Source organism: Sardina pilchardus, chromosome 9 (assembly GCF_963854185.1).
Source record: "Sardina pilchardus chromosome 9, fSarPil1.1, whole genome shotgun sequence".
NCBI classification, from domain to species: Eukaryota; Metazoa; Chordata; class Actinopteri; order Clupeiformes; family Clupeidae; genus Sardina; species Sardina pilchardus.
Genome location: NC_085002.1, coordinates 17,016,818 through 17,040,182, shown reverse-complemented (window position 1 = coordinate 17,040,182; position 23,365 = coordinate 17,016,818). Strand labels below are relative to the sequence as shown.

At 44.2% G+C, this 23,365-nt stretch overlaps 2 protein-coding genes across 4 annotated transcripts; one reads left to right on the top strand and one right to left on the bottom strand.

The window, feature by feature from the left end:
• The first annotated feature begins 1,078 nt into the window (after positions 1-1,078).
• hcfc1a (host cell factor C1a) lies at positions 1,079-18,883 on the top strand. 2 transcript variants are annotated; one of them, XM_062546050.1, is made up of 28 exons: positions 1,079-1,332; positions 2,645-2,845; positions 5,099-5,247; positions 5,581-5,741; positions 6,228-6,436; positions 6,541-6,625; positions 6,742-6,848; positions 6,985-7,164; positions 7,389-7,736; positions 7,839-7,990; positions 8,184-8,366; positions 8,531-8,755; positions 9,628-9,729; positions 10,271-10,484; positions 10,720-10,859; positions 10,984-11,122; positions 11,476-11,690; positions 11,900-12,791; positions 13,029-13,162; positions 13,406-13,564; positions 13,843-14,176; positions 14,608-14,880; positions 15,316-15,413; positions 15,634-15,771; positions 15,904-16,089; positions 16,359-16,656; positions 16,876-16,936; positions 17,126-18,883. In XM_062546050.1, the coding sequence occupies exons 2-28, from the start codon at positions 2,650-2,652 to the stop codon at positions 17,160-17,162; spliced, it is 5,415 nt and encodes a 1,804-aa protein (XP_062402034.1). In that variant the 5' UTR covers positions 1,079-1,332; positions 2,645-2,649; the 3' UTR covers positions 17,163-18,883. The 2 variants fall into 2 exon arrangements, with proteins under 2 accessions (XP_062402034.1, XP_062402035.1); XM_062546051.1 differs by having other exon boundaries at positions 1,081-1,332; positions 13,933-14,176.
• A 506-nt stretch (positions 18,884-19,389) lies between these two features.
• si:dkey-13a21.4 (uncharacterized protein LOC494576 homolog) lies at positions 19,390-22,794 on the bottom strand. 2 transcript variants are annotated; one of them, XM_062546053.1, is made up of 5 exons: positions 22,632-22,794; positions 22,281-22,407; positions 20,311-20,532; positions 19,849-19,974; positions 19,390-19,686 (listed from the first exon to the last, which is right to left on the bottom strand). In XM_062546053.1, exons 1-5 carry the CDS (start codon positions 22,685-22,687, stop codon positions 19,588-19,590), a joined length of 630 nt encoding a protein of 209 aa, XP_062402037.1. In that variant the 5' UTR covers positions 22,688-22,794; the 3' UTR covers positions 19,390-19,587. The 2 variants fall into 2 exon arrangements, with proteins under 2 accessions (XP_062402037.1, XP_062402038.1); XM_062546054.1 differs by having other exon boundaries at positions 22,655-22,767.
• Positions 22,795-23,365: the final 571 nt, after the last annotated feature.

The following is a 23,365-nucleotide window of genomic DNA, read 5'->3' as shown; positions in this document are numbered from 1 at the left end:
CATGGCCAGCAAGGTTGCGGGGCAAAAACTAGACAGTATGGCTGTGACCTGTGAAGGGTGGTGAGGAAAGGTCAAGCGATTAAAGAAGATCTGTCACATCCCCTACACCAGGCTTATGAGGTGTTGCCATCAGGGAGGATGTTCAGGTCACCTTCTTTCCAAACAAATCGAGCCAGTAGGTCCTTCATCCCAACTTTGATGAATAAGAATAAGCTACCTGTAGGACAGCACATTGATGAATAAGAATAAGCTACCTGTAGGACAGCACTTTAAATAGCACCATGCACTTTCTTTCCAGCTGGACTGTCACAGTATGCACAACTGCACTTTATTATCCTATTCATGTATAGTGGGGTCTGTGTCTTCTGTCCTGATGTTGTGTAGGCCTATGTGTGGGGGTATGGTAGGCCTAGGGTGGGGGTGGCTGGGGTGAGGGAAATTCTGTTGTATGTTCTGTCTTGTATTTTGTCTATTGTCTCTCTTACTGTCTGTAATGTAGGCTATCAGATGTAGCCTACTGCATAGGACTAAACAGTCAATTTCCATGCACTGTAATAATAATAATAATAATAATAATAATAATAATAATAATGACACTTGAATGTATTTGGAATGTATAATTTGCTAATGGAAATTTCCAGAATGACCTACATTGTCAGTGCAAACTTTACATGATTGCAGACTAAGAAGAACAGCCAGTGCATTTTCATGCACTGTGATAATAAGTAGAAGAAGAAGCCTAGGGAGAACAGTGATAAAAAGAAAAAGCCTAGGAATAATAATACAGTACATTTCATTCACTGTAAAAACGGAAGAATAACAGTGCATTTTCATGCACTGTATTAATAATGACACTTGAACGTATTTGGAACGTAAAATTTGCTAATGGAAAATTCCAGAATGACCTACATTGTCAGCGCAAACTTTACATGATTGCAGCTGCCTGAATAAAAACTTTCACGGCCTCATGTCGCCATCTTTAGTGAGGGACAATAAGACACATAATATACATGTTTTTCCTCTCTTGGCCGATATTCTAAAGAAATAAATGTACATCCGCGTATGTTGAAATTCATCAGTGGAATAAAGCGCACTGGGAAGAAACGTGCTCAAGCAATCTGTTCATCGTTAATCGTCATGTTGAAAAGAGTCGCCATATTTGTTAGGGATGAAGGCTCCTCGTACGTAAATACTCCCCGAAGGACTCAAAATATGGCGGCTTCCAGGCAAGCATGAGAGTGGATACTTCTGCGTTAATCGAATGATTGTGGAGTGCTGTCTCTAAACTAAACCTGTAATAAATATCTGCTAAAGGATAGTTACTCGAATACGGTAAGTGCATATTGATTTGGAGAAAACGGCTTCCTGTAAACTATGTTTTGTTATGGCTAACGGAGCGGCCATTTTTCTTGAGGGAGCTCGAAAAGTGGGCTGATTTGTCGACAAGATGGCTGCTTCCACTGGGCAGCGTGAAAAATCATAACAATTGAAGTTGCGCGCTTTAATTGTACGAGGTTTTTTTCTGTTGTGATTGTTAAATGGCATGAATAAATCGGCTGTTCTTGTGTGGCACTATCCATGCATCTACCTTTTAACGTTAGCCATTGCAAGAGTGCTAACGTTACGTTGAGTAGTTGAAGCTGGCGAGTTGGATTAATGTTAGCTTTACCATTCATGATATTGGAGAAAGTGGTGTAACTTAAGCGATACATAATAGTATAGTTGTGCTTGGGTATTGCACACATTTAAATCATTACATACTTAGCTAGGAGCAGTTTTCCATTTCTTCATTGAATTGGTGACAAGATGGCGACTCCCAGGGAAGCATGAAAATAGATGCCTGCTATAAATGGAGAAACTATTTCATACATATTGACTTTATGTTTCGATGCAAGGTGTACTCTGTCTGTCCTTACATTTCTCGTGATTAATTTATGAATGGAGCTAAGTGAGTTGTTTGCTTCGCCATATTACCAGTAAATGTATGTTTGCTTCATAATTCTCAATATTTATTTTTTTGGCGTCGCCATTTTTTAAACTGGCGGAGGAGGTTTATTTGGCTGTTACAAGATGGCGACTCCCATGGAGGGGTACTCTCTAGTTTCTGAGGAATATCAGTGCAAAATGCAATCGCTATATGCGACATTTTGAGAGTTGACCATAATATACTTTTTTCTTATTGATGGTAGCAGTGTATGCACGCAAGTTTGCAAGTTGAGGGACTTGGTATTTTGTTGCAGACGAACCGGCTTTTTTGTCTTCTTACGGAGCGTCTGTAAAATGGCGGCTTCCATGGATTTTAACGTTACATTTTCCTGAAACCATTTGAAATCTTTTCTGTGGCTGTGGAAACCTCTTGTTTATTTCATTAGATAGATGCGAATAAACAGCTTAAGTTTTCTTCTTAATGTGCGACAACAGACACTGAGTTTGATTGGATCCGCTGCTGTTCTGCCAGCTAGCTAATTAGCCTGCTAAGTGGGATAGCTTAGCAGACGTTTTATTCATTTGGCGTAGCTGGTTAGCCCTAGCATTTAGCAGGTTAGCCAGCCATTTTTTTTGTTATTAACTATATTTTTCCATCGGTTATATCTAACGGTGGCTGAAAAGGACTGCGCATAATATAGCTATTTTCTATACCCAGAGGACATGACATCCCCTGGTTCCGCTTTGTCTGGAACCAGCGGTTCAACGCTTCAGCCGCGTTGGAAGCGAGTTCTTGGATGGTCTGGTCCCGTCCCTCGGCCAAGACATGGACACAGAGCAGTTGCTATCAAGGAGCTTATGGTGGTGTTCGGAGGTGGGAATGAAGGAATCGTTGATGAGCTCCACGTCTATAACACAGGTATGTATTTTCCTTGGACTGCATACAATGACAGGCTGAGTCGCCTAGCTGAACTTCTTCTCACTTGGCATTTCCCCCTACCACCTAAGTAGCTGGGTAGCATGCTCATATGCTAACACAGCATTCTTAGCGGTTTTGTTAGAAGTGGCTAGCTCGGCTAGCGTTAGCAATGCTGCTTTGTATGCTTTCATCTAATGAGCAGATATAACTTTAATAAGCTGTCTACATGAGATGCATGTTATATTTTTGTGTAAACTCAGCAGAGTGTGTTTAATGTTAACATTGGCAGTTTGATAGTAAGTGCTAGTGTTCTTGTTTGCTGGCCATAAGTCAACCTACATTACAGTTGCGAGCTGGTTAGCTATCTATGCTAATTCAAGCTATTGGTTGTCTGCCTGAGTGCTGCTTGCTCATAACATTTCCAATGTGGTGAATGAGTCGTTGAATAGCGAAGGACTGCTGAACAACGTTAATTTAGTATCATTCCGTGTAATATAATAATTGCCTCATCAGTGGCATACACATGGTGCCGTCGACTCTTGTTAACGTAGCGTTACCCTTCAGAACACACCCTATCTGTATACAGCATCACAAAACTGTCCAAAGTGGTCCAGTAATTGTAAACATCAGCTGTGTAGCTAACTCACAGAGCTAACCTTCGGTAGCATTAGCAAAGCTAAAGCTCAGCCGTAGAGAGAAATGGCGCCATGAAGCAGAAGAAAAATGGCGGAATTGGCGTCACTTAATGCTAAGTCTTTCGGATGCCATCAACTTTACAAAACGTGCATCTCTTACAAATCCGCTTACACTTAGTATTATCAAAGATTGTATAGTTACTGCTTTATAAACCGTCTCTGGTATTATCCTTTAATTCGGAATGGATAAGATTATGAGTGGTTGAAGTTAATGCTGTACTAACGTACTGTACTACGAGTTTGGGAAATGCACATTTCTGTTGTATATAGTTTGTGATCAACGATCATGATGCGTGATCTTAAAGTAAGTGGCAGTCAGAACAAATGAAAAAACGGAAAAGTTGGTCACTAACAGCTGTAAAGTTTTTATAACGACTTGATGGCGGATTGAAGGACTATATTATATTGTGTGGGCGTGTCTTTTTAAGGAAAGCTGCTGAAGCTGGTTGTTCACCCTCTGCAGTTCATCACCAAATGTTGCACCCACTGTACCATTCGCAACCGAGTTGATCCTTTTCTCCACTGCGTTCATCTTTTGTAATTTGTGGTGTTTTTCTAAAGGAATGTTGAAGTTTGGTTACCCTTTGGCAGTCACCAAATACTGTACGTTGGTGTACTCACCTTAATTGATACATTATTTTTGGTTTGTTTGGATTGGTTTGCAACTGTAAATGTGTTAGTCATGAGCATGCCACTGAGGAAGCATTTAGAATTTATCTAGCATTTAAAGCAATAGTTCGGAATTTTGGACATAGGACCTCATTTCCAACTAAGTCGGGGTGATATAGGTCGGTGAAGACCATTTTCAGTGAATTTCTGCCCTTCCTTGAGTTGCAGCGTTCATCTCGTGCTAACCTGGTGCCGAGATAACGCAAGTCAACGGTAACATCCAGCCTGCCACTGAAAACACTCCACAGAACACCCGAAACAAATAATTTATAACTTCAGACTATCGATGCACATGCCTGTGTTGATAGAACAATGTTAGAAATAAAACTAGCCTTGCATCGCATTGCAATAGCCTACTTTGTTCCCTGTATGGCAGTGGCGGATTAATATTGAGAAACTAGTCCCTCAAAATGTAATAAATCATTGAGTTGCAAGGTTAGTTTTATTTCTAAAATTATTCTATCAACACGGACATGTATATCGATAGTCTGACGTTTTAATTGACTTGTCTCGGGTGTGCGGTGGAGTGAGTAAGACTGTTGTTGATGTCAGACTGATGTTACCGTAGAAAGGCGTTAGCTCAGAACAAGCGTTAGCAAAGGGGGACGCTGCAACTGAAGGAAGGGGCTAAACGCGATAAAAACGGTCTCCACCGACCTATATCACCTCGGTAAAGTTGGAAATGAGGTCCTATGTCCAAATTCCGAACTATTCCTTTAAGACCTTAACTACCTGGTGAGACAAGCATCAGCTTTTTAGATTATTCCCGGCAGTTAAAAGTCCCTTAGCCGGTGTGGATGAATCTCTGCATCACAGCATTTAGAGTGATCTCAGTCTGAATGCCTCTTACCTGCAGAATAAACTGATGTTTTCATCCATTCACTTCCAGCTACCAATCAGTGGTTTATCCCAGCCGTCCGTGGGGACATTCCTCCAGGCTGTGCAGCATACGGCTTTGTGTGCGATGGTACTCGACTGCTGGTGTTTGGAGGGATGGTGGAGTATGGGAAGTACAGCAATGACCTTTACGAACTGCAGGTAAGATTACCTACACAACATGTTTTAATTACCCCCCTGTGCTCACAGTGCAGAGGTCATGGTTCTAACACAGATGTTGGTTATTGATGGGACTGGCCTTTTGACTGCCCTCTAGAGGTGTCCTGAGAAATTGTTGCTTACTGGAAATTGTAACAGCATCCAAGCAAGTGACACTTTGTGTTGCATTGAAAGCTATCTATTTGTTAAATATGCACTTCTATTGCATCATATTTCACTTTTTTCATATTTTTTGTGTTGCATTGCACTGCACTGCACATGTGTAGTCTTATGATTTTCAGGGTTGTAACTGTGCTTTACATGTTTCATTCACAGGCCAGTAGATGGGAGTGGAAAAAATTGAAGCCAAAAGCCCCGAAAAATGGGCCCCCACCTTGCCCCCGCCTGGGCCACAGCTTTTCTCTAGTGGGCAATAAGTGCTACCTGTTTGGAGGGTTGGCCAATGACAGTGAAGACCCTAAAAACAACATTCCCAGGTATGGCATAGCTGCAGCACTCACAAATTACAGTACAGCAGACAATAGGATAGTTGTTGTGCCTATGAGTAATAACAGAAATACATTCAATTTTGCTAAATCAATTCATAAACCTTAATAGGTAGGAAATGACGGCTTAAGTTTTTGGGCTTAGCATTCCCTGCTTAAAAATACTTTAAGATGGCAGTGGTCTAAGAATAACTAGAAAAGCACTCACAGAGTGCAGACCAAAAATATAACTGCCTCCAGGATCCAGACGATGATCCGGATCACTCCCAAAATTTGATTGTTTCTTCCTTGGGTCATTTCAAACAATTCAATTTCATCGAAATCCATCTGTTACTTTTTGAGATATCTTGCTAACAAATAGACAGACAGGCCGCCAAAGAAATGTAAACAAACCCAGACGAAAATATAACCTCCTTGGTGGAGGTGATAAACAAGTCACTCAACTGTGTAAAGTAGTTCATTTCTTTCTGTTGCAAGGTATCTAAATGACCTGTACACACTGGAGCTGCGTCCCGGCTCCTCTGTGGTGGGCTGGGACATCCCCATCACATATGGAGTTCTGCCTCCCCCACGCGAGAGCCATACTGCAGTAGTCTACACAGAGAAGGACACCAAGAAGTCACGGCTTGTCATCTATGGGGGCATGAGTGGCTGTCGCTTGGGAGACCTATGGACCCTCGACATAGGTGAGGAAAATTCTAGTGATTCAGTGATTGAGCTCCATAGCTCAAGTGGGTAGTTCATCAAACGGATAAGGGTGTCTAGTCTGATCTCTTTTGCTCTCGTGCAGACACCCTCACCTGGAACAAGCCCGGACTGAGTGGCACAGCTCCCCTCCCACGCAGCCTTCACTCAGCCACCACCATCACAAACAAGTAAGAGTCCCCCGCATGATGCCTCCATGAACTTGGCTTTGGTAAAAAGAAATCTTGGTTCTAGTCTTTGCCAAAGTTAAAGTTTGGTGTGACCTTATGTTTTTGTTTTTGTCCAGGATGTTTGTTTTTGGTGGCTGGGTGCCCTTGGTCATGGATGATGTGAAAGTGGCCACACACGAGAAGGAGTGGAAGTGTACAAATACACTGGCTTGTCTAAATTTGGGTATGAATTTTGCCAACAGCAGAGATTGATTTATTACGTGACGTCAGTCCACACCAGCATTGGAATTTTAATTTTAGAATTACTTTTGTTGTTTATGTTAAAATGTTTTTGTTTTTGTTTTTGTTTTTCTCCGAAGATTCAATGAATTGGGAGAATGTTTTGATGGACACCCTGGAAGATAATGTACCCAGAGCCCGTGCAGGACACTGTTCAGTGTCAATTAACTCTAGACTGTATGTGTGGAGTGGACGTGATGGGTACCGCAAAGCCTGGAATAACCAGGTGTGCTGCAAAGACTTGTGGTATCTCGAGACAGGTGACTGCGCTTTTTTTCTGTTTCGTTTGATTAGCCCCATCTTCTTTATTTAGGATAGACTGTATGTATGGTTAGTCTAGTCAGTCATCACAACAGTTTGGGTAAATCTGCTTCTTGATTTTGGTTCTACATAGTTAGTCCAACAATTGTGCCTTTAGTCCAACCTTTTGTGCTGACCATAATGTCTAAATTTGAAGAAGCTGACCAAAACTGTCTCCCTGCAGAGAAGCCACATTCGCCCTCACGTGTGCAGCTGGTCCGTGCCAACACCAACTCCCTGGAGGTGAGCTGGGGCGCTGTGCCTACGGCCGACACCTATCTGCTGCAGCTACAGAAGTACGACATCCCCTCTGCCACGGCGGCCACTTCGCCCAACCTCAACGCCGCTACCTCTCTCCCTAGCAACTCCCCTAAGAGCCCCGCACCAGCGTCCGCCGCGCCTGCGGCCCAGAGTCTGCCGCACACTGGCATCAGCCTGATGGCCCAGGCCTCCTCCCCGACTGCATCAGGCCTACCCGTCCTGCCCAACATGCCAGGCAGCCCACTGGGGGCCGCCACTGCTCGTGGCCCAGGTGTGTGTGTGTGTGTTTGTGTTCTTAAATGTCCGGTAGAGGCTCACCATGTGACTTGCTGTCAGGTGAAAGTGTAACTGGATTTTTTTTTTTTTTCTGCAGCAATCCTGAAAGTGGCAGCTCCCCACGGTGGCACTGGCACATCTATTGTCACTGTGCGTCAAGCCAACCAAATTGGGAAGTCCCCAGTCACTGTGACATCACTTCCTGCAGGTGTTCGCATGGTTATACCAGCACAAACCACACAAGGAACGGTAAGGATGACTGGTTCCTGGATCATCTGTGTTTTTTTTTTTTTTGCAATAACAAGAAATATTTTACTTGACATTTCTACAGCACTTTCTTTAGCTAAGAAATTCTAATACTTTTTTAACTGTCTGGTGTTCTGCCCTCCATACCTTAATGCCAGACTAATGCTTAAAGTTCTTTTATGCTTCTCTTTCTCAGCCAATTGGAAACAGCCCTCAGATGAGTGGCATGGCAGCTCTGGCTGCTGCTGCAGCCGCAACACAGAAGATCCCGCCCTCATCCACGCCCACAATGCTGAGTGTTCCAGCTGGCGCTACCATTGTGAAGACTATGGCTGCTTCACCAGGATCCACCACAGTAAAAATGGCCTCACCCATCATGGTAAACTTGTTTGCCTGCAATGTTATTATGGAATGTACTTGCAGTGGTTAAAAAAAAATCTATAAAAGAATTTGTATCTCATTTGTGTTTGTTTGTTGTTTATTTATGTTTAACTTGTTTGTTTTAACTTTCTCTTGCTCTCTTAATACCTAATTCCATTCCAGGTGAGCAACCCTGCCACCCGCATGCTGAAGACGGCCGCAGCTCAGGTTGGCACGGCGACCGTGTCCAGCCCCAACACCGGCACTCGCCCCATCATCACTGTGCACAAGTCCGGCACGGTTACAGTGGCGCAGCAAGCCCAGGTGGTCACCACAGTGGTGGGTGGGGTCACTAAGACCATCACTCTTGTGAAGAGCCCTATCTCAATGGCAGGAGGAGGAACACTGGTAAGACTCCAATTTGAAAGCATTCCGCTGCATTGTCCTTTTTTCCTTTTTTTTTTTTTTAAATATAGCATAATGAGCTGATCCAGTTAGTTACTTAAAGGTGCAGTTGGATGGTTTTTGGTGAAGGGAGTGTATATGAAGGGATGTTAAAACCTACATGGGTTGTCTCCAAAAGGCAATCGTTTCTGTGTCATGTTTTTAATGGATGTGTTGGAGGCTTCTGAAATGTAAACAGATACACAGAAACAGAGAAACTGAACTATGAAGCGCATATTACCATTGGGAAGCACTGCTTGTGCTATGTTGTTTGAGTAGTATCATAATCTAAGTCTTGAGGGTGACAAGAAGAAGACGAAATAGTTTAGCACTCCAGTGTGCTTGTCTGGTCCTGCTTTGTAGTGGTCTTGTTGTAATGATGGCTTATGTCTAATCTTTTTGTTGAAAATGTGCAGGAGCTGTTTGTGTATTTTGTCTGCCATGCAGTCATGTTTTAAGTACCTGATGGCTCGCGTATCTTGTGTGCTGCTGTCTCATGAAGAGGATTTTTCCACGTCATTATCTGTGTGTTGCTATAGCTAATGTGGAAGAGCATGACTACTAGCATTGCTCGTAGGGCTTCGGGTCAAATGCGTAGTGAAATGCATAGTTGTCCCTCAAAGCATGCATACTGCTACTAATGTCTGCCAACATTGCACTGCGCTGTATTGTCGCTTTGGATAAACGCGTCCGCAGAATGAGTTGATGTCTTTTTTTTTTTCTCCTCCCCGTCTCTTGTTTGTTTGTTTTGATTTTGAATTCAGTTTTTTTTTTTCTCTCTGCACATGTAACTAAGAAATACTTGCCTCCCTTGCTCTCCCCCTCTTAATGTGTAGTTCTCTAACCTGGGGAAGGTGATGTCCGTTGTACAGACGAAGCCAGGGCAGTCTGCCTTGACCGGACAGGCCTCCAACAACCCACTCACTCAAATCATACAGGTGTGGGCTCGCTGTGTGCCTGTGTGTGCGCATGTGTGTGGTAGGGGTGTGTATCGGTGGAACTCGCCACAGCTGCCATCATTGGAAGTCTTTCCCACCACCCTGCAGATGTGTTTTCCTGTTCTGCATTTCTTCCATTTTCATGATTCTTTTTTATCCCCTTTTTTAAAAGATATATAAATATTTATTTATATATATATATATTACTATTTTTATCCAAAGCGACTGAGAGATGTCCTGAGATGCATTAGGCGTTCAACTAGGATGAGTTTTAATACAACCCAATGCTATGCATGCTTGTGTAAATAAATGCCACGCCGTCATAAGTGCAGTTTTTTTAGGTTACCTGTAATGAGTGCTTAGTTTGCTGTGTAGTTGTATGCATACCTGTATAACTCTATGGTATTCAAGTCTTCCTCGTTGACTCTTCCTTGTCTAAATCTGAATAGGCCCAGTGATGACCGTGTGACTTATCTCCCAGGGTCGTTGGCTAGCCCAGTGCAAGTGATGCAGACCTTAATCTAAGTCCTCTGTCCTACAGACAAAAGGGCCCCTCCCTGCAGGCACGATTCTGAAACTGGTGACCTCAGCGGACGGGAAGCCCACCACCATCATCACCACCAGCCAGGCAGGGGTGGCGGGCAGCAAACCCACCATCCTGGGCGTCAGCAGCATGTCGCCGACATCCACCACCAAACCAGGCACCACCCACATCATCAAAACCATCCCCATGTCTGCCATCGGGGCACACAGTGGTAAGAGCCACACAGACCAGTCCTGTCAACAGAGACGAGTAATTCACAAGACATTTTTGAGCAATAAGTGGAAAGTGAATATTTAGTTCTTATGTTGAGCAGTAAATTGCATTGTTCAATTGTGTTACAGCAAATTGACAAATATGCAGCAAAACCAGTATGCTCTCATAGTGTGCATTGTTTCCTGCTGCGTTATTTTATTTTCATGCCGTTCGTCTGTGTTCTTTAAATCCAGGTGTTACCAGTAGTGCTGGGATGAAGTCCCCCATCACCATTTTCACCACCAAGGCCTTCACTGGCACGGGCACCCCTGGCAAGATCATCACCACTGTGCCAAAGCTGGGCGGTGCAGCAGGCCAGCAGGGTCTCACTCAGGTATCACCAACAAAACCGTGCTTACCTCCAGTAGAGGAACCTTAATTTACAACTAAACTGAGATAATGGAGTTGGAATTACTCATTTGTTTCTAATTGTTTTTTTCTATTATGTTTTCTTGTAGGTGGTTTTGAAGGGAGCACCAGGTCAACCTGGAACGATCCTGCGAACGGTGCCCATGAGCGGAGTTAGACTGGTTTCCCCTGTATCCGTATCTACTGTTAAGCCAACTGTGACCACCTTGGTTGTCAAAGGAACCACAGGTAATAATTATGACTCCAGGCATTATGAGATTCTTTTTCCAAATGTCTGTCTGTGTGTGCATGGTTCCGTCAGTTACAGCCGAACCAATTGGGTATACATGTCAAAGAACAAGGTTGTGAAGTTCAGGGTCATTTATTATTATTATTATTATTATTATTATTATTATTATTATTAATATTATATTATTGACATTTACTTTTCATACAAGAACATGACCTGATTAGGTCAAAGTGTTAAAGGTCAAGGTCAGATTCTGTTCCAGACATCTGAAGGATGCTATCTAAAGCATTTAGCAATTTTTTTACCGAAGCATGTTTTGTTAACTACTGCATCTCATTGTCTGTTTATCCAGGTGTCACTACTCTGGGCACAGTCACAGGGACCGTCTCCAGCAGCCTGGCTGGTGGCAGCGTCACCAGTGCCAACGCCTCCTTGGCGACACCCATCACCACGCTGGGAAGTATCGCCACCCTGTCTAGTCAGGTGATCAACCCAGCGACCATCACCGTGTCTGCAGCGCAGACTAGCCTCACCACGGCAACAGCCCTCCCCACCACCTCCATACAGGTGAGTTGGCTAATCTAGATCCGATTAAAATAGAGCTAAGTATTTAGACTTTAATTTTTTTTTGTTTGTTGGTTTTAGGTAGTTTGTTTGTAGGTTTTTTGAAATGTAGAACTCCATTTGCCTCTTAACCCTGAACCCTCTTTTCAAGTTTCACAACCACATCAAATACCCAGACTGACCTTTTGCATCCCTCCCTTCTCTCTATATAGTCAGGGCAGCCCACCCAGGTGACGCTAATCACGAGCCCCAGCAGCGCAGAGGCTCAGGCGGGTCAGGACCTGCCCGTGTCCATCCTGGCGTCGCCAACGTCCGAGCAGCCCAGCTCCTCCGAGACAGCCGCCAGCGACACCACTGGCACGGTCACACTGGTCTGCTCCAACCCGCCCTGTGAAACGCACGAGACGGTCACAACCAACACCGCCACCACGGCCACCGCCAACATGGGAGGGCCTCAGCGAGTCTGCTCCAACCCGCCCTGCGAGACCCACGAAACGGGCACTACCAACACTGCCACCACGGCGTCCTCGAACATGGGTGGCGCCACTCAGGTTTGCTCCAACCCGCCCTGCGAAACCCATGAGACGGGCACTACCAACACAGCCACCACAGCGTCCTCAAGCATGGGTGCCGGTGCCCAGACTGGCACCAGTTCCGCACCGAGGGTTTGCTCCAACCCACCCTGCGAAACCCATGAGACGGGCACTACCAACACAGCCACCACAGCGTCCTCGAACATGGGTGCTGGTCACCAGATGGCCACTGGCACCGCGCAGAGGGTTTGCTCCAACCCACCCTGCGAAACCCACGAGACGGGCACTACCAACACCGCCACCACGGCGTCTTCAAGCATGGGTGCCGGCGCCCAGACGGGCACCAGTAACACCGCACAGAGGGTTTGCTCCAACCCGCCTTGTGAAACCCATGAGACGGGCACTACCAACACCGCCACCACAGCGTCCTCAAGCATGGCAGCTGGCGACCAGACGGGCACTGGTACCGTGCAGAGGGTTTGCTCCAACCCACCCTGCGAAACCCACGAAACGGGCACCACCAACACTGCGACCACAGCTACCTGCAACCTGGAGACTGGAGAAGGCGCAGGTAAGTTCTCAGGGCGTGGTCAGTAGGGCATCCTCGACAAGATTCCAGTGCTTTCCAGAAGCTTTCCTGTGTGATTTTAGTTTTTTGTATTTTAGGTTGACCAAACCTAACTTATTTATCAGTTGGAATGGTTATCATCATCTACTTCAGATTGGTATTGACTGTGTGACGTCGGTAATCTAACTGTGTGTGTTTGTGTGTGTGTGTGTGTGTGTGTGTGTGTGTGTGTGTGTGTAGCCCAACAGAGTACAGAGTCTTCGGAAGCAACCAGCAGCACAGAGGTGCCCTCCACATCGACCACGGCAGCTGCATCCAGTCGAGCGGTCACCACAGTTACTCAGGCCACACCCGCACCTGGACCCTCGGTTCCTGTAAGTGTTCACCTCACTGCACCTCGTTTGACATTTGACCGCACGGTCTTCGCAAGCACGGAAGTATGGACTGCTTTAATGTTAGTGAATGTTTCAATTAGTAAGGACTAAATACATGTTCAGTGGTTTACTAGGAAAATATTGTACAAGTATATAGTGTTTGAAATAGGACTTGATTCTGCATGTTTGTGTGCACACGATGAGCGTTAAAATAATCTTCTCTCTCTTCGTCTGTCTCATTAGTCCATCTCGTCCATCACTGAGTCGACGTCAGGTGCCGTACCAGCGGAGCTCACTCAGGACACAGCGGGCAGCTCCGAGGCTGTGGCGTCAGAGGAGCCCATGCAGACAGACTGCCCACCAGAGGGCGCCATGCCCATGGAAGAAGGAGATGCAACTCAGGTACACTGCTACTCTGCTACTGCTACACACAGAGGACACATCCAGGATGTTTTAATCGACTTGTGATCATAGATAGCAGTACAGACTAAATTTAAGGATAGTTTTGAGAGACATTTTGCAATATTCTTAAAACAGAAGTGTAATGAATGGAAAGCAGTGTGTGTCTGTGTGTATTGGTTATGCTTTCTTCATAAGCTTTGCTGCCTGACTGAGTTCATGGGGTCTAACAATTAACATTGCACAAGCTCATCCTCACTTTCCCCCCCCAACCCTATTAGCGCTACATGTTGCTGGCGGCATCCTCTCCCCAGCAGTCCGGCATGTTGAGCACCCCTCTTCTCACGCCTCTCTCTCTTCATGGTGTCCAGATGGCGGAGTCTGCATCCCAGGAGGCCGAGGCCCTGGGCCTGCCCCCAGAGCTCATGTCCGAGGGCCAGACCGCCACGCTGATGGTGACCGGCCTGACCCCCGAGGAGCTGGCCGTGACCGCCGCCGCAGAGGCCGCAGCGCAGGCTGCCGCTAATGAGGAAGCCCAGGCTCTGGCCGCCTCCGAGGAGGCCCAGGCCCTGGCTATCCAAGCAGTGCTGCAGGCCGCCCAGCAGGCCGTCATGAGTGAGTACCAGACTAGCGGAGAATCCACAATGAGGCTCTTAGACTCAGAATCGCTTGAGAGCGATTAGATCCCTTAACTTTTCCACCAGTCGGAGTGGGTTAGGTCTTGGCAGTAAATTCTACATTCTGCCATGGTGTGGATTTTGGGGTGTGGATAGCAACTCTTTTTCTGTTGTGTTGTGAAACCTGGTTTTACGACTACTCTGCTTCTGGTGACTCGGACCCTGTTCTATTCTATTATTGCAGTGAGAGATGTCTGGGTGCATCTGAAAGAAAACGATAGGCGCACCAATGTGAAAAGTTTGCTGCTCTGGCAATACTGTGTAGTTTCTTGGTGTCTGATATATGATCGGTTGACTTTAGCTGCGGTAAAGTTGACTTGGTATTTGGGCATTGGTTTGATGCTCACGTTTGCTTGTGTTCCTCCCCAGGCGAGGGCAACCCCGGCTCGGAGCAGCAGACCCACACCATCCCCATCGTGCTCACCCCGCAGGAGCTGGCAGCACTCGTGCAGCAGCAGCAGCAGCTCCAGGAGGCCCAGGCGGCCGCCCAGCTACAGGCGCAGGAGCAGGCCGCGCCCACCGAGGGCCTGGCCCCCGCCGACAGCCTCAACGACCCCGCCTCCGAGAGCAACGGCCACGGCGACATGGCGGCCGCCGTCTCCAGCGCTGTCGCCGGGCTGCTCCCCAGCACCGCTGCCGAGAGTAAGGCCAGACACTCAGAGCTGTGCTTGCCGTTTTAGAGATCATTAGTAATAATTATACTTTTTCATTTGAATCGTGCTTCTCAAGACACTCAACAGTGGCACTTTACAGTTTTCAAGTAGATAACAAACATAACATACATAACAAATACATACCAAACATAACATAACAAACAAGATACATAACAAACAAGATACATGGGCAAGGGTACAGAAACAGGGAAAAGCACACAGGTACATAGACAAAGCAAGACGAAACTTATTAGGAAGAAATTACTTTAAAAATGATTGATCTTTTACTGATCTATGAAGATTTTGCCTGTATCTTCATGCCCTGGTGTTCACATTTAGTTTTTTTCTGTTATACATTTGAGTGCTTTACTGTTGAATTCCGGACATATATGTAACCAACCACTGTTTTTCCCTGTGTTTGTAGCATTGGCACCATCCAACACCTTCGCAACAGTAGCAGTAGCCAGCCCTGCCAAGATGCAGGCTGCAGCAACACTGGCTGAAGTGGCCAATGGCATCGAGGTAATGGACCGTTGTCTGAGGGTGGTCAAGCCAGCCTAATAGTAATGTGACAGTCTGTGCTCAGAATTAGAACTTTGATATCAAAGAAGAATCAGATATCTACCAACTAGCCAATGAATTACTCAGTGCCATAATTGGTGTTGAATATTGTTTGGACTTGGAATATTGTTTGTTTGGAATGTTGTTTGTAACCAAACGTGCATGCTTCCTGGTCTTGCAGAAGCAGAGTGCTCCTCCTGCCCCGGTCCGAGTGCCAGTAAAGAAAGAGAACCAGTGGTATGATGTGGGAATCGTCAAGGTGACCAACATGGTGGTGACACATTATTATATCCCGGGAGGTGACTCTGCCTACACGGAGGTGAGAGACTGAGGAACCCAGCCTATTTTTGTTTATGTTTGCGCCAAAATGCAAAATTGTTCAAATACATATATCTGCTGAGCACTATCACACAAGCTCATGGGTGTGTGTATGTATGTGTGTGCGTTTTAGGATGACTCGGGAGCCATGCCCGACTACACTGAAATGAAGAGGATGGAGTTGCAACCGGGCACCGCATACAAGTTCCGAGTCGCGGGCATCAATGCCTGCGGGCGTGGCGCCTTCTCAGAAATATCTGCTTTCAAGACCTGCCTGCCAGGCTTCCCAGGGGCACCTTGCGCTATCAAAATCAGCAAGGTGAGGGAGAGCTTACTGCTACTTGCTTACATCAGAGTTGTATTCAAATTTGGCAAACAGTGGCGAATGTTCTAGAACATTTTTTGCTCTTCCACTAATCGAGCTTTGTAGGATACCCCACTGGTCTCTACTGATCTTCTTTGTGACCACATACTAAACTCGTATTCGCCGTCACACTTCTGAGTCCATGCATCTTCTCTAACCTACCTTGTTTTCGCTTTTTTTTTAACTGATGCCATCATCTCGTTCCTCTTCTTTTTTCTCTACAGAGCCCAGATGGCGCCCACTTGACGTGGGAGCCGCCGTCGGTCACGTCGGGCAAGATCATCGAGTACTCGGTGTACCTGGCCATCCAGAGCTCGCAAACCACCGAGGCCAAGGCGTCGGCGCCGGCCCAGCTGGCCTTCATGCGGGTGTACTGCGGGCCCAGCCCGTCCTGCCTGGTGCAGTCCTCCAGCCTGTCCAACGCACACATCGACTACACCACCAAGCCTGCCATCATCTTCCGTATCGCCGCGCGCAATGAGAAGGGCTACGGCCCTGCCACGCAAGTCCGATGGCTCCAGGGTGGGTTTCGTGCTTCATTTGTTTTAAGGGTTCAGCGTTGAGTGTGATAAGAGTGCAATGGCTTTCTTGGCCATGTCTGCCAACCATATCAGGTGTATCTCTAGTGTCAACTAATTGTCAGATTACATTTACAGTTACATTGACGTTTTTATGGGGTGTGTTTTTTGTTTGTTTGTTTTGTTTAAGTTTTTATGCTGATGATACTTATTTGAATTTCAGAGTCAAGCAAAGATGCTGCGGCCAAGCCGGCTGCTAAGAGAGCAGTGTCCTCTCCAGACGTGTGAGTTTCCAAAAATCACATTTATCCGTGTTTCCTGTACTTCTGTACCCTGTAGTAGCCTACTATACTTGGCACTGTAGTAGCACTGAAGTCTGTGTGTGCGTGTGTGTGTGTGTGTGTGTATGTGTGTGTGTTAGCTAAAACAAATCCACAAACACACACTCATGTTGTTTATTTCCTCTTTTCCAGGAAAACTGGTCCTAAGAAGGCGCGGATGGATCAGTGAGGCGATGCTGAGGCCTGTCCCCCCTCCCTCCTCCCCCTCTTTGCATCCCTCTGCCTCCTCCCCAACCCTTTAGCGACTTTAGAGACTACAGGCACAAACACCATGGAACATTTACTGTACCCAGCCAAGCAGTGTGTGTGCGTGTGCGTGCGTGTGTGTGTTTGTTTTTTTGTTTTCTATCTCTCTCTCTCAACATTTGGCATTGCATCATTTACCATTTACCTTTCTCAGCTGTGAACAAAAGAAATGATCAAGTACATTTTACTTTTGTTTCCTCTTTTTTGGTGATCCCTCCCACCCACCCACACACATACTTTTTTTAAGCGATAGGTGGCATTCCGGAAAAAAGAAAAACCAAAAAAAAAAGCCTTTCTCTTCTGCCAAGTCTTCCTCCTCTTTTTTGAATTTTTTTTTTGGCCTTCCTGCATCATTTCCTAAGTATGCCATTTGCTCCTGGCAGGATTTGATTAGGTGATCTTTTTACAAACAGCATGCCAGGCTGCTGCCAGCTGGCTCGGGTGAGGAGGGAACTGAGCAACTCTGGCAAAACAGGCAGAGGAGTGGCAGGAGTGGACTTTTCATCCAACAACTCGCAAACATAAAGTAAAACAAAGCACTTGTCCTTACACACACACTCACACCCATACACCCACACACATGCATACACACACACACATGCGCGCGCGCACACACACAAACACACACACACAACATCCCCCCCATCTTTTTTCTCCGGGGGAAGGACTGCTATGCTCCCACTCAAAACACAACAAATGGAGACATTAACACTGAACGAGTGCAGCTCTGGGATCCTGGGAAAGGCATCAGTGTGCACCGGTGTGAGAGGAGACCCATTTGGGATGTTGCCACCGTGACGTGAACGGCGGCATGGACAGGAAGAGGATCGAGTAGAGAGACAGACTTTGTTACAACCGAGACTTGCAGTATATATTCACATACACGCCACATGCAAACATCTAAACAGAAAAAAAAGAAAAAAAAAACTTCCCAAAAAATTAGAAAGCTATGATGCAGAATATCTTTGTGTAGTTTATTTTTGTATTTTTACGCTTTTCTCTTGTGTGTATGTGGATGTCAAGTGTGTTTCTTTCTTTTTTTGTTTCTTTTTTTTTTTTTTTTTTTTAATAATCCCCGTAGTTATGTCAAACCTGGGCTCGGAAAGGACGTCATTTTAAAATCTCAGTTGGACCTGTTCATTGTTATTGCAAGAAAAGAGAAGGGGCTTTTGTACTTTGATTCGGCACGTAGATGAAATAGGAACGAAGGGAACTTGGACTTGGACCCAGGGAAAAGAGGGGTTTTTACCTTTCTCTCTTTTTTTTTTCTTCCCCCTCTCCTGTTTACGGCTCTTTTCAAATGCTCGTCATCAATTTAGTGGACATGTATGCCAAACATGGAATTGTAAAGTATATAATAAACTAAATCTGTAACTCATTTTTGACCACCCCCCCTATCCCCCTAAGCATACCTTAATTTTGTTTCTCCCTAGACCCTGGTGTCCATTTAATGCTTTTTAAAATATATATGTATAAATATATATTACAGGCTCTAAGACTTCATGAATCCTCCCTCAACTACATTTTTAGAAGTGTTATAAACAATTTTTAGATATATTTTCTTTTCCCTTTCTCTCCCCTACCCTCGGCTTATTTTGTGAAGGAAAATTATCTGTGAAGCTCTGAAATAAATTTTTACCTTCATTCTTTTTGGGACTCCGTATTTTACAGACTGCTTAAAAGCAAAGCATTTACTGTAAGTCAAGATTCCAGAAGTTTTGTTAAAGGCGGTGTGTTGGGGAAGGGGGGAGGGGGGGTGTTGGAGTGAGTTGCCAAGTCTCGGTACTGCATTGTGGATACAGTTGTAAAGGAGTCTATTCACACAATTAAAAAAAAAAAAAAAAAAAAGTGATGAGACATTTGGCCCTTTTTATATAATTACCTGTAAGAGGACAAAGTTGTTTTTACATGTTAGTCATCTCTTTTTGTGTTGGAAATATTTGAAACGGAAATATAAATACTGTCTCCCTCATTAAGCATCTGAATTCATATTGTTTTTATTAATTTTGTAACAGAAAATTAAAACAATTTAAACTTTTACATTTTGCATTATTCCATTTGAACACAGACAAATGGTTTGTGAATAGATGTAGTACGCCTTTTTTGCAGATACCCCCTTGTACATAGATTTGTCTTAAGAAGACATGCATGCAAACCAGTGTTTGTGTTGTCATGCCTTAAACTCTGACCCAATCTGATGAGGATTGAAAAAAATAAAAAGATTCATTTTAAGTGCATGTTGTTGGTGCTGTTTGCTGTGGACATGCTGTTTACTGGTGATGTGGCTCAGCTTGTCTTTGCCAGGCATGATGTTGGTAGAACTGGTGCTGGCCCAGTGACTGAGTTGGTCAGCACTGACACTTGACCCGACGGATCTCACTCGGATTTTCACTAATCTGGATCGGGCCATCACTGTCGTCCACAGGGTTCGCCTCATTCACCTCAAACTGTCGGGAGTGATAGTAGATTATAACAGCGCATACATGGGGTGGGTTCACCATATACAGACTACCACTAATTTCAGAAGTCAAACAATCTTATCTTTAGCTGAATTATATAATTACATTTCATATTATTAATGAAAAAAACCTTTCAGAGTACACACTCACATACTGAAGTGCAACACACGCAGCCTGATGGAACGATTTCTCTACATTAACGTCGTCTTTTGCACTTCCCTCTATGTACTGTGCTCCGGCGACTCGACACCATCGCTGGGCCTCCTCTATGGATACCTGAGGCACAGTGTGGAGTAGATTAGGTGTGGCTGTATTAGTCACTGTACACTCTCAAAACCAAGGTGTTGGAAACAACACTGTGGTCCATATTTGAACATGGAGATGTGTTGAGTTATTTGTGTTTTGTTGTTGTTATTAGTGTTAAGTTGTGTTTTTTCAACACATTATTGTGTAACACATTTTTTAAAAAAAGCAATGTGTTGGATATAACACAAACTGTGTTGTCCCATATCAGAGATGTGTTGTTTTTTAAAAAAATCATTTCGAGAGTATAGGCTACTTACATTGACACTTACACATAACAGACGAGTGGTCAATATGGTGTGCACAAACCTGCCGGTTCTGAAGGTCTGTCTTGTTGCCCACTACCACGAGTGGGAAGTCAGTGGGGCTCAGATTCTTGTCCTGCTGTGAGAGAAATTCATGAAGCCAAGTGTCCAGGGCATGGAAGGAGGCTGTGGAGGTGACGTCAAACACAAGCAGGCAGCAGTGAGACGCTCTGAAGAAGGCTGTCCCTAAAGACTGGAACCTCTCAGTGCCTGCGGTGTCCCAGATCTGAGGAGCAAGACATTGAAGCTTACATTAGACAGCAAACCAGTCCAGAGAAGCATGGAATGTCAAGTTAATTCATTGCTTCATTAATGCCTGCTGTGAAGGCAGTTGGTAAAAATCCACAACTAATTTAGGAAAACTATTAGCTATTTTCTCTGGATCAAACTCTCTTGAAATGTGCTGGAATTTTTAATATGTTATTCTCTTTCCAGGTCCATCATTTGAATCATGTTATGTTATCAGTATTATACCTCCAGGTCACAGGGTTTACCTTGGACAGTTTCTTGTGTCTGTTAGACATCTAAGACTAATTTGGAAAAACAGAAGTGGAAGTTGTCTGAGCCCTAACAGAAAAAAACAACTTTCTACTGAGCTATACCTGCCCCTCTCCTATAGCCTATACACTAAAGCCATTGGTTTATTTTTTGTTTTTTTTGTTCGTGTTTGCCTGTGTGTTTGCAGTGTGTTCTGAATGAAGGCTCAAATCATGCAGATATTTAGCACGTGCACTTTTACAATTGTTACCAAGCATTACCTACATTTAAAACACTTTTTCAAAAACTCCTCACAGAAATGCACATCACAGTTGCCCCAGATAGTTAATTTACTCAAAATATATATTTCCTATTATATTTGTGTGTTCTGATGTTGTCTCTCTTTTTGCAACTCAGGATTATGTGACTAGCAGATCATCTCATTTTATTTACATTTTACACATCATCCTGACTTTCTCCCATCAACTTCCCTAATTGGTCCAACTGGTACTCCTGACTCAGTGCTCCTCTATTTATTCTCCTCTATCTCATCTTGTTCTCTACATTGAAAAAAATAAATCCAAAAAGTCTCTGCTTACATTATTGTTCCATGTAATTCCAAGAATTTCAACATATCTCCAATTGATGTTGGAATTAGGTTGGTCTGTTTTACAGCCATTTCTCAATCTTTCAATGATATGTTCATTCAAAAATGTGCATCAACCATTTCAGTATAGCTTTTGAGCATCAGTTATAGAGGAAGAGGCTTTGTAGATGTAAGATTTTGAAGATTGGGTTTTCTGTTCTGGCATGCTGTGTGTAAGCATTTGAAAATAAGACAAGAAAGAACGAAAGATTATTTGTTAACAGTTGTTTTACTTTTATGTCGTCTATGTCTACTTTTATGAACTCTTGTTAATTCTACAATTAGATAAAAAAAAAACATTATTTTTTTTTATGTGTATGTAATTGACCTTTGGTAATGTTCCTGAAATGTTCATGCAAATAAAACTTTCTTGAATGGAAAAAAAAATAATTGAATTGATTGATACTTTTGTATGGGCTTGTCTGTAAAGAAGATGTTTGTTACGTAATTGACTGCAAGTTGTTTTAGTTTTAGTTCGAAGAATTTTACACAAACTGTTTATTGAAATCTGACACAACTTCCTCTGTATGCTAGTCCCCCCTACTTCTATCCTAGGAGTCTGATGCTGCTGATGTAGGCCTGTACTTGCTCTTTATAGACCATAAATGATCACATCACTGGCTGATACAAGCTTATCAGGTGTGTGTGTGTGTGTGTGTGTGTGTGTGTGTGTGTGTGTGTGTGTGTGTGTGTGTGTGTGTGTGTGTGTGTGTGTGTGTGTGTGTGTGTGTGTGTGTGTGTGTGTGTGTGTGTGTGTGTGTGTGTGTGTGTGTGTGTGTGTGTGTGTGTGTGTGTGTGTGTGTGTGTGTGTGCGTGCGTGTGTGTGTGTGCGTGCGTGTGCTGACGCTCACATGGAGAACCACAGATCGCCCATCCACAGAGATCTCCTTGGTGAGGAAGTCTGTGCCAATTGTGGCACGGAACAGATTGGTGAAGCGATGGTTGACAAAGCGGTTCATCAGGGAGGACTTTCCCACACTGAGCAGCACAGGAGAGAAGTCTTTAGTGTTGTCAAAAGCTAAAAGGTACTGCAGAAACCTCTGCACTCCTGGGTGTGGTATGCTGTAGGTTTTTCTTTATTATTAAAAACAAAATAAAAAAAAAACCTGTTGTCTGCTAGACAACATGTAAACATCCTATAAATATGTTAACATAAGCTACACAAGAACAGTTGCATATTTCTGACTTCTTAAATGCCTTACCCAGAATTGCCCATCATAATCACCTTCAGATGTGGTTTTCGCCATTCTGGCTTCATGTTTCAACCCAACTCTGATCCACAGCATTTGTGGTGTTGAGTAACAGTCTTCTGGGTGCCTTAATCCATGTATGGTAACATATATCGCTCATAATATATCTAAGATCAACCGCATGATCTAATTCCAGACCGGCTGTACGCTTCACACAGGTGTTCCAAACGTTACTGTGGCAGCTGTTCAACAGGTATTTCGGGTTGGTAATGTTTAACAAGGTTATCATTTTAAATGACTGATCGATAGCTGAACAAACAGGTGTGGCTTCTGTCATGTTACTCCACTGAAGTCAGCTGTGCTTATTTGGTAATATGCCTCCACATATTATCTATTATAGTTTTAGTTTTTTTCTATAAATTAAGAAAAGTTAATTTCTTAATCTTCACAATCAGTTGTGTTTTTCTGGAAATAAATCTGCTTGCCCAACTGACGTGAATACTTTTAGATTCCACATTTTACTTTTAAAACTTTGGAAATATTATTAGCCTCTATTCTATTTTTCCCCCCAGTAATTTGTTAGTGTCATAAAATATGATAACACATGAGAACACTGTATCCATTCAGTAAATACCAGCTCTCATAATGACGTATGTTTTTTCCTTAGGCCATAAAATTCCAAGTAGGCCTACAGCCACACTCGAGTGAACACAACTTGATGGAATCTTGGAGAGCTAGACAGTTCC